Source organism: Pleuronectes platessa, chromosome 10, assembly GCF_947347685.1.
Source record: "Pleuronectes platessa chromosome 10, fPlePla1.1, whole genome shotgun sequence".
NCBI lineage: Eukaryota > Metazoa > Chordata > Actinopteri > Pleuronectiformes > Pleuronectidae > Pleuronectes > Pleuronectes platessa.
In genome coordinates, this window is record NC_070635.1 from 19,306,162 (window position 1) to 19,317,529 (window position 11,368).

Genomic DNA, 11,368 nt, shown 5'->3' on the forward strand with positions numbered 1-11,368 from the left:
AAGTCTGCAGAAACTTACTCGTCCCTAAATTTGCATTTACACATACACATCCTCCGGAGAAAATACCAAGGATGTCACTGACATTTGCGTCCACAGATACAACTCCTGCTTGAAAATGTACGAATGATCTCCGGAGTTCAGTGCATGTCGAGAGCAGCTCGTGTGTGAATCATTGGGGCTTTTTGGCTGCTCGCAGCACCTGTACCTTAATGCCAGTAATAAACGCGCATGACGATCTAACCGTCCGGCTCCATCACACTGCTTTGTGATGAATGATGCAAACAGTCACTTAACACACTCCAGCCTCGGGCAATGTGTGTGTGTGTTTGTTTCCGGGTCACGTGGTCGATTCACAATTACCGTACTTAAAACAGCGCTCGCGCACTGAGACACTACCGCGGCTGGCCTCGGTTCGGAAGCGGCGGCGGCTCACGTGACCGCGGTGGTGCAGCGCGGAGCAGCGGTGCCGGTGGTCGCGGTTCACTCATGGGTTCACCGAGCCGAGCGGAGCAGTGAACAACGGCCCCGCGGAGCCGGTGGCATGGTCCGTGTGACGCGTCGTGTGCAGCTGTGTTAGTGTGTCCGGTTGTCGGTGCCCTCATGATGTAGGCCGGTGATCCTGCTGGAGGTGGGTGGTCGGTTATTGTCGTTCCGTGTGAGTGTATATGTGTCGATCGGATGTGAAACGATGTAACGATGCTCAGGGAGAGGCGGTGGGCACACCGTGTACTGACCCCACAGGCGCGTGTGAGCGGCGGGGAGCGAGGCGCCCGTAGGCCGGTGATCCTGCTGCAGGTGGACGGACAGTCATGGTTTTACACGAGCTTTGTTCCACATGACTTAAACTGTCCGCTGTGATCCACTGACAGGCTGTGCACGAAGGATATGTGTTATATGAACCAAAGGGGTCTAAACTAGGTAACAATAAACATAAGGGGGCCTCCATCCTCCTGCAAACAAAGATATATTTCTTAGTTTGATTAGATCTGGTCATAGATTGTCAGATCAGTTAGATACAAGCACTGTTCTGCTCATCCACATCACCAGCTTCCATCTTTGTGCCCTTGAGCAAAACTGATTGTGTAGGGCTTCTCTATGTGGAGGTGTGGCAGGTTGGTGCTGGGCAGGAGCATTGAGTCCGTGCCTCGTTACCAGAAAACCCTAGAGGCGAGCGCACCATGCTGTTAGAAACTGCAGTGAAGATTCATGGCGTGGACCAGACTACTGGAAATATTCTTTAAAGGTTTAGTGTGTAGAATTTAGTGACATCTAGTGGTTAAGTTGCATCTTGCAGCTGAATGCCCCTCACCCTTCCAAACACGAAGGAGAACCTGAGGTAGCCTTCAGTTGTCGTAAAACTCAAAAGATGTTTAGTTTGTCCAGATTGGATAATTGTAGAGAGAGGACCCGCCCCCGATTTTGATATAAAGTGATTCTTAGTTCAAACTCCATAACTAAATATTCAGAGCTAGGGGTTGGAATCACAGGGTAACTCACAATTTAGTGATATTCGATATACTGCAAGACAGTCATACATGCATCACGATATCTAACTAAAGAAGACAATATGTCCATAGAGAAATAAAGTGCTGGATTTATTCACTATAATTTGGTGTAGGTTTCACAGAGTTTGACCCAAACTGAGATGAATCCATGAACAAGAATTTCTTCTCAGTGTCTCTGTGAAAACCCTTGTCACTTGTCAATGTGCTAATTTGCCATCATGCCAATGGAAAATAGAGATGAACTAGCAAATGTCAAAATTGACAGAAAGTAGAACAATTCTGCCTTCTGACATTTCTTGTATTTGCACTGAATTTAATACATATTTTCAACGCTCCTGCGTTTATTTCTCAACTCCTCTTTTCCAGGACAGAGCTGTGAAATTCCTACACCTGTAGAGAAAAAACACAGCAGGAGAATCAAAGGCCAAAGAAGCAGGCGTCTGTAATTCATGTGCTTCTCAGTGTCTGCTGGGCAAGATGAGTACAGACAGACCCAAACGCAATATCATTAAGAAGAAATATGTAAGTGGGGTTTCTTTCATCTTCTGTTTTATAACACGGTCATAGTGGTTTTACTCCAACATTTAAGAAAATAAATATTAAGTAAAAGTCACAAAACTGTTTTCGGTCAGTTTAAAGAAGATGTATCTCTGATAGCAGTTTTGTCTCTGTGGGTATTACACATGGAGCCTGCAGTGTTTCACCGGCCTTGTGAGCAGAGCTGCAGATAGAATGTGGGCCACTTCTGGCAATGATGTGGCACTTCTGACCTTCCCGTGGCGTGAATAAACACTTGAGTTCATGTGATTTGAGGAGAAATGACCCTGAGCTGGTTGTGTCTGTGTCTTTGACTCTGCAGGACATCAGTGATGGGATGCCGTGGTGTGAAGAACGTCTGGTTCGGAAAGTTCTTTTCCTCTCGCTCAGGGAATTCCGAGACACACACCGTGCAACACACAAACACTCACAAATACACACACGTGCACACAAACACACGTCAAAAAGTACACTTCTACATGGTCCGCGAACACAGACATTACCTAACACGCACACTCAAAAAACCACACGCAAACGACAGAGTGTCCAGGGCTCACAACAAAAGGTCCCTCACAGACCTCCTAACACACATACACAGAAAAACACACACAGCTCACAAAATATACAATTTTCAAAACACATACATCGTCATGAACATACCAACCAAGGGCAAAAAACGAACTTGTCTCAGGATTTACACACACCAAAAGCTATATGTACCTACACACTACCGCAACTGCAGACAAAGTCAAAAATGTATGCAGGGAAAATTACACATCATGAGCAGCATACAGACACACAAGTCCACTCCCACACGTTCCAGAGGAATACTGAGTCGACCAGGACACTACGCTCACAAAAAACACAACATACTCGGCTGCTGCCCATCGCCAAATACTCACAAACTGAAAAACACAAGCACTCAGTGAAAAACAGCTGCACTTCTGGAAACTCAAGGATGTTGCTGAGCGGCCCTGTCCCGTCCAGGAGTCTGAGATCACACACTCCTAAGAGACTCAATGGTCAGTACCAGCACTGCTCCTCACCTCTGTCCAAGTCACAGCTGTCATTCACCAGTACTGCTGCTACTCTGGAATAGATAATTCCAACTCATAGCATTTCTTTCATATATTAACAATAATGTAATGTAATGCTGTAATACAAACTATTTCTCTCACGTCACGTAGTGTTTTTGTTACAGTTTTGTTCTTGTTGCTTTGGTTTATATGACACTGTGAGTAGATCAATTCTCAAGGTGATGAAACCGCTTCATGTAAAGTTCGACCTGTTCTCTGAAGGTGTTCTGGTTAACGGCCTCAGCCGCTGTCAGTCCCTCCTGTCCACTGGTCCCAGTTGGAGCTGGCCCTTACAGACACGCCCTCCACAGCGGCGCCCTGCCAGCATTCATCTTGACAAGGATGACCCCAACAGCAAGAGGTCAGTCACTGTGGTGTGATCTTAACACTGACACATTTTGTGTCAAATCTTTCTCCGAAATTGTTTCTGAGCTCATTGCAGCTGAGACACTGATGCAGCAGCTGCTAATGTGCTCACCCTAATCCCCCATTTGCCCTGCTCTGACCACCCTCTGTTCCATTCATAAGGAGGAAAGCACTGTATCCGTAGCCTTTCTCATCCATTATATCCATTATAATGTTACATCCATTATTTTCATCAGATTATCTGTGACAACCTAATGAAGACAGGGAGTCTAATTTATGTTGCTTTCAGACTTGAACTAAAGTACACTTTTCTAAAATATCTGAGTGAGCTCATGGAGAGAACACAGCTCGAACATCTCCAGGAAATTCGCAGTGTTGCGAGTTGATGACATTTGGATCATATGAAGGACTGGAAGAATGACATAATCTAAGGATAAAAAAGACGGTGACAACAATGTCAACTTGGAGAGAAGAGGAGCGAAAACTTTTGGGAGAGAGGAGATAGAAAAGGCCCAGACCCAATTTATTAGACATTTCCTGAAGTCCGTGTTACAGTATTATTTAACGTCGACTGAACTTTTTCTCTGAATCGGCTCCAGAGTTGACTCTGTGTCAGAGAAACTCAACAACCAACATGTCACATCCTCTTAAAAACAGCAAATTAACTTGTCTTTGTTCAGATGCTCCATCAACTGTGATTACCACCTGACACATAAAGTGTGCACTCATGAAAATAGACATATTATAGTGTTTGGTTTAATAATTTGGTCAATGTTATATTTAATGTCAATATTAATTTATGATTTATTTAGGCTGATAATGGGACCAGACAGAGTTCAATGGGGGATTGTGTTGATCCAGATGTTGAGTGCAGATTGGTTTTGAAGAGTAGGTACAAATCAGTCGATCAAGTTTCTCTTTAGTTGACTAAAGCCTCACTCGTCATCTGTTTGGTGCTGAAAAGGTTTAAGAAGGCAATTTCATGCCATGTTTAAGGGCAGGAAAATAGTGAACTGTATGTGTGTATTTGTTTGTGTGTGTGCAGACCGAGGCTGCAAGCACAGAGGAAGTTTGCCCAGTCCCCTCCCAGCTCTCCAGGACCACCAGCACTGATGACATCAGCACAGAGCAACCACAGTCACAACGTGGCCGTAGTCACCTGTCTGACCCGACGACGACCCAAGACTGAGGACTTCTTGTCTTTTCTCTGTTTGAGAGGTGAGCTACAGGCTCAGACACTGCCTCTGCACAGTTACTGTTGATTTACATGTAGATCGGTGCCAAGAGCTCAGCTCCACAACCACACACTCCCACAGTTCTAGCCCCACAGTTTCTGCTCCTCCGTTTCCTGATATATATTCTAAAAGAGGAGTGTTCTTAAGAGGTAGCAGTCGTTTGTGGCCAAATGGCTCCCATAAGGACCATATGTAGTCCTTTTTATGGTCTGTACACTAAACTCCGCTGGATGTGTGTGTTACAACGGCCACATCTGTATAGTCAGACTGGACATAAACAACACAGTTTGGTCTTAGTAGCTAGTAAAAATGACTTGCATGCTTATTTGCTCATAGAGCAGGGAAGAGAGATACGATCACAAGTGGACACCTGACAAACATTCAGGACACATTTAAATTTTATGTAGACTGGGATCGAACCACCGACCTTCTTGTGAGTGAACAACGCCTTCTGAGCCGTGTGTGCGTGTGCGTGTGCGTGTGCGTGCGTGTGCGTGTCCGTGTGTGTGTGTGTGTGTGTGTGTGTGTGTGTGTGTGTGTGTGTGTGTGTGTGTGTGTGTGTGTGTGTGTGTGTGTGTGTGTGTGTGTGTGTGTGTGTGTGTGTGTGTGTGTGTGTGTGTGTGTGTGTGTGTGCGCGCCCAAGTATTCTAGGTGGGAGAGGCTAACGTGAAACTGTGGTGGGGCAAATGAAATTCAATTATCATTCAATGTTACTACTACTAATAATGCTCTGTGATCGCTCTGACCACCTTTGATCCACAAGAACCCTGCCATAACTGAGCATTTTAAACATGTTTCGTTCCTCACAAATTTGCTTAAACACACAATATAGAATGTTAAAGAAATGATTGACTCTTGGTATCATTATTGCTGTTTTTCTAAATGTCCAGAGATATTGTGATATGATTATCCTGTATTCTTTTGGCCACGATATTTGTTAAGTGAAAATCCTGGTAGCCTTAATTGCCCTTCTGAGGAGGCTGAGTGAGCTACTGTCCAATCACAACATGCCAAGTCCAGGTTTAGACCATCTTAGATGGTCAGTGCTGCCTTTTATTCAGTGGTACTGCCCGGAGACAGCACATGAGGCAAAACAGGGCTCAGGTCCAATCATTTCAGATCTTTGAGGCAAGAGAAAAACTGAAGTTTCCTTCCACTCCATAAATTCCCCAAGAGTTTCAGTTGGCATCTAGACACAGGGAACGTTTGTCCTGGACTCCATCAATAGGGATCAACCACCAAAATCAATAAGGCGCTTCCTCTTTTACTTCAGGTTCAGCAGCCCTGCCAAGCAACATGTCCTTCTTAGCAAGTGGACGAAAGAGGGAGCCATCCGGAAATCAGCGTCTTGATGCCTGTCTCTCCACCAATCACAGGACTGCAGCTGATGGAAAGAAAAGTATATTCAGCCGAACAGCAGGTACACAGCTTCCCGTCTGTGTATATGCCCCGTGGAGCTGAACTCGGGCACTCATGTTTTGGCTTTGCTTAAAGAAATATTCATATTCTTCTGTATTTATAATATTAGTCAATCTCTGTGCCTCTGTGTCTTTCCTGCCATCCTACAGTGCAGAGGGACTCGAGGCCTCTGAGAGGGAGAACTGGAGGCTCCCTCTGTGCTCTTACGGCTCGAGAACAGAGCAGGAGGGAAAAAGGGGGGAGAGAGGACGAACATCGGAGGATGAGAAGAGAAAGGATGGAGGAGGACAGGAGAGGGGGGGCTGGGAGACACCTTGTGAGGCCCCGCCAGCTCTCCCTACAGGTCAGGAGGACGAACAAGGTCAGATCATCTTTTCTACCTGGAAAAAAAACAATTACTCAGTTTGATTATTTTGACACCACATGAATACACAATAATCATTAGCGGAAAATGTAGGGGAGGGGCTTCTGAAGGTATTCAGCCACATGCACTTCTGCTAATTTAACTGGCAGTTAAAGTCAGACCCATCTTTGAGAAATTAAATGAATATTTATTCCTCACTCACCATAGTACTTTTCTAATGAATCACAATAAAGGTGCTAAATTTGCCCTTGATGCTTGTTCACTTGACCTGTAAAGAACATTTGTTTTTGTTATTATAATCATTCCTGGGCTTCAATGACCGCCGTCATGGTCTTTTTCTGTTGCAGGTTGCCGTGGTGACTGGAGTTGCTAAAGAAATAACTTCCTGTGTCAAGCCAGTCCCTCCCTTAAAGCCTAGCGCAGGGGTTGGCAGTAGACGATCCCCCAGGTCCTGCACAAGATCAAGCAATACCTGTAAACCAAGAGGCCATCCCAAAAGCAAACCCCAGGAAACCAGCAGCAAACAGATCTCCCGGCAAAGCAACCACCAGCTGCCTCGAAAACACCACCTTCCTCTCCACCACCGAACAGTCATTAACTGCCATAGCAAGACCTTCCGTAGTCTTCAGAACTCAGGGAAAAAATCCAACAGGACCCCGGCTCAAATACCACTAACTAATGGCTCAGTCATCAGAGAGCTAAGTGAGAACCCTGGGGTCCTGAGGTTATCCAGAAGAAGGAGAGGTCTCCCACCAGACACCAGCCCTGCCCCTCCCAGTCAGGTTGCTTTGGACAAGAACTCAAAGAAGTGCAGAGCAGTGCAAAACAACAAAGGTGACGTCTCACTGCAGAATGATTGCCATATTGGTGGGATGCTACAGGAAGAGGCCAGCAGTGATAAAGATGTCAGAGAGGAGTGTGTGAACCATGTGGGTAAAATCCCTGGGAGCAACAGTCAGGACAGATGCGGCCATGTGGGAGAGATGAGCCTTGAGAGGGATGGTGGTGTTGGTGACGACCTGCACGACCAGGCGACTTTTGGAAAATTGAGTATGGCAAGCACTATTGCTCCCGAGGCCTCTAAAGAAAGGGCCAACTTTACCAACATCATCTCAGACTATGGCCTTGGCCCTGTCAGCGAGGTCATAGTCAGACATAAAAGGCTCCAGAGAAATCAGTCCACTTCATCCACAATACCCAAGCCAATCACCAGGACTACTGACTCTAGGACTGTTGCCAGAGCTGCCACTCCCAGGACCACTCTAGCGCAAGCTGCTATCAACTCAGAGACATCTGTATATGTACACACTGAACCATCAGGCACATATTCTGCCCAGCACACTGCTAAGGTAACTAACAAATGTACTAGCAAGGACACTGCCAAGTGTACTTCTCCAACCAGCAGTCACTCTATCCCCAATTCCCAAGGTGCTGTAAAAGACTCTTCCAATGGTTCTCCAGAGGACTCGGCTAAGGTCATTGCACCTGTCAGTAGCTGTTCGAGCACTTCCAAGGGCTCGACGAAGGGCCTTACCCAGACCAAGTCTACTACCTCAGCTGTGAAGACCAGGACCAGCCCTCGAACTATTTTGAAAAGATAACACCTGAGCTACATCTGAAAAACGAGTCAGTGTTCAAATAATAGATCAACCATAATTAGAACAATATTTATTGGATCATAATTGGATACTATTAAGGATAGGTGATGTAGGGTGATGGCTATTGGCTGGTTGGATTTGAAATAGTGGCTTGCCAGTGATAGTGGGATCATTTTAATTCATTATAACTAAAATAAATTATTGACAGACAGCAAAGAGGGAGACATGTTGTATACTTGATTGTAAAGTGAAAACACTGATTTCTGAAGCTTCCCTGCTTTATCCTACATAGTAGTTTGGTATGTGTATTATATTCAGAAGGAAAGGACACTGGCTAAATCGGTGCACATTAATTAAAGCTAGGGTTGGCTACACTTAAAAAATGCAACTGATACATCACTTCCATCGGCCCTCTTTTCAAAGCTACGTCCTCAAAACACATGAGTGTGCACTGGCTGATAACTGCTAAAAGCTGACTTTTCCGTGACTGTCGTCTCTGCTTACCAACCCTACCAAGCAGTTATTCTTATTTGCCTTTGCTCTGGTGTTTTCGTTGTGGTCGTTGGGAACCCACTGCCATTTAATGTAAACAGGAATCATCTGTTCAAGGTTGTCTGGATTAAAAACATTCAAGTCTTACGAGTTCCTCACCACGAATCCTTGGGAGGAGCAAAGAAGAAGTTCGACTTTTTAAGACTGTCAAAGTACAAGTGAAACACTTATATGATCCACGAGACAGGTTTACTGGCAGTTATCATTTTCCTGTTCATTGAAAAATCCCTTCCTAAATCACTTTTAGTGGAAGTGATGGACGACAGAACTGTTTTTGAGACTCCTGAAACCTCATGACATATCCATACAAACTTTTGAACGTAATCTTGTGCAGAATGAGGAGGATGGCTGTTCCGTTCATAATCATTCAATTCTGATAAAGTTTCTTGTAACAGCCATTTTGAACGGGAGAAATGATTACAGCGAGAAACCCTGTTTTAACATTCATATGGGCATCCAAGTCACCAGCTCTTCACCAGCCTAAAGCTGCTTTCAGATATACACTGAACTCTGGAGATCCTTTGAACATTCTTTGGAGAGGCAAATGTCCAAAGGGGAACCCCCGGACTTTCTTTGGACTTTCCCTAGCCAGCCCCCTCATAAAACGTCCGCAGATAGTCCGTAGTAGGCGATGTGAGAACACAGCAGGAGATCCTCCGCAGGATTCACCGTGACCGATGCAAAAAAAAAAAAAAAAACACGAAGCAAACAAATATCTCAGGATGAAAAAGAGGTGCCATACACATGGAAGACTGAAGATGTCAAGAGTTTTTGGTGCTAAGGGATGGAGGTGCTGTAAATAAATGCACATGATGGCTGCAGCAGAATGATTATGTGGCATCGTGTCTCTGCCTGCCGCTCCACCCTTCACCTGCCGCTCCACCCTTCACCTGAACACTCCGGAGATTTCTGTGTTGCTGTGAACGGGTCTGAGCAGAGAATCTCCTGCTGTGAAGAAAGTCCAGACCCAATTCTCCAGACATCCTCTGGAGGTAATGTCTGAAAACTGCTTATGTAACATCAGGAGATTCTTCAGTCCACTGTCCTTCTTTATGGAAAACCCCTTTTTGAAGTAGGTCACATGTGAAATATACAAGAACAACAATGGTGTTGTTTACCTGTGTTTTTTGGATCTTTTTACGTTTTTATTGCCCGCTCTGTACCCACCGACCTGGTGTGTGAGAAACAGCGGTGGCTGCGTACTCACATGCAGCTTGCTTGTTTCTGAGTCGTGTGGTCTGATACTTTTGTAAATATAAGAGGACGTATGTTTTGTGAGGCGGCTGTAGACAGAAACTGTACAAAGAATTTCTTGCGGTTTGACCTTCACTGTTAATGTGACCATCATATTTGACTGTATGAACCCTGTAGATGTTGTGGATTTTACTGGACCGTCAGAAGGTTTTAGGATGACATCAGGTGCTATCCGGTGCTATTAAATTGCCCATTGGATTTCTTTGGGTTAGATGAGTAGTAGAGCTGTGTGGTTGTACTGGATAATATGAGTCAGCACATTCATGTTGCACATTTCCACACAGTACAAACAACCTGTGTAAAAGAAATAACTGTCTGACAGCGGTGACCACTGCTGCCTTTGCTTTATTTTAAACACTTTCCAGGAAAAACGTAGTTGTTCCCACCATAAAATAAGTAACTGACAAATGTATTTGTAAATTAACTATTTATGCGCCGTCCATATGTATCAGTCTAAATCAGCAGTTAGTGTGTTCATTTATAACATGTTCAAATTTAAGTTATGAATAAAGGCATGAATCCGTTTGAGCTGCAGAACTTTGATCAAACCTACACTGTTGTTATTTCTTAATGTAAGTATGTGGTTTGTAGAGGAAGCAGTCGTTTACAACTCACTACAAAAGCTCCTTTTTGAATACTTCCATTTTAAAGTGAAAGCTCTTCCACTTGATAACGATACTGTGAAGCATTGCTTAACACCGACCCATCAGGGTGCTCTTCCATAAAGAATAAATCGGTTCACCACACAATGACACTGTCAAACCCTAACACCACAGCTTTGTTGTAAAAGTGCTTCCTTTTTAAACCAAACAATTGTTTTAAGTATCAGCTGTTTCCTCATGTTTGGTATTTCCATTGAATTATCACATGTCAGAGTGTCTTGTGTTTAATGCTTGCTGCTATGTAAAGTGAATTCATCAGTGATCACTCGTTCCACAGTTCGTTGCTGCAGACTATCACTGGATGTAAACGGTGTATGACTCATTGCTGAGGGGATCTTCAGATCTACTAGGTGCTGACATTTGCATGAACATGTGCGTATTATTCAGCACCTCACACAATTAATTTAGCTGTGGCGATGATTTTCAATTGCAAAGGTTAGCAATATAATTGTGTTTCTTGCAGCGTCTGTGTGTCATGTGGACAGCGACAAGTTTTCCTCCGAAATGGGTCCTCGAATAAATCAATTCATGCTAGTTACCGGTAAAACAACTTTTAAGCGTTATTGAAGTTTATGAGCAAACTTGTTCAGCCCCAAGTGAACATGAAAACATCTGTGCAGGGAAAGTGTAAAAAGTCTGTGGAAATGTCAATGATATGAATGAGAATTTGTAATAAAATTTCTTTGTGCAATTTTTCTCCAGTTGCATTTGTCTACTTTAAATAGAAGCTGTTTCAACAAATTGCGCTCTCTCTCTCTCTCTCTCTCTCTCTCTCTCTCTCTCTCTCTACCTCTCCCTCT

General features: G+C 44.3%; 1 protein-coding gene across 4 annotated transcripts; it reads left to right on the top strand.

Annotated features, from left to right (window-relative positions):
• The first annotated feature begins 495 nt into the window (after window positions 1–495).
• LOC128449926 (uncharacterized) lies at window positions 496–11,257 on the top strand. Of its 4 annotated transcripts, XM_053433287.1 has the most exons (9): window positions 496–628; window positions 1,872–2,027; window positions 2,365–3,064; window positions 3,341–3,479; window positions 4,530–4,702; window positions 5,993–6,139; window positions 6,288–6,499; window positions 6,850–7,851; window positions 7,931–8,052. In XM_053433287.1, exons 2-9 carry the CDS (start codon window positions 1,983–1,985, stop codon window positions 7,937–7,939), a joined length of 2,427 nt encoding a protein of 808 aa, XP_053289262.1. In that variant the 5' UTR covers window positions 496–628; window positions 1,872–1,982; the 3' UTR covers window positions 7,940–8,052. The 4 variants fall into 4 exon arrangements, with proteins under 4 accessions (XP_053289262.1, XP_053289259.1, XP_053289261.1 ...); XM_053433284.1 differs by having other exon boundaries at window positions 6,850–11,257; XM_053433286.1 differs by having other exon boundaries at window positions 5,993–6,118; window positions 6,850–11,257.
• The last annotated feature ends 111 nt before the right edge of the window (window positions 11,258–11,368 follow it).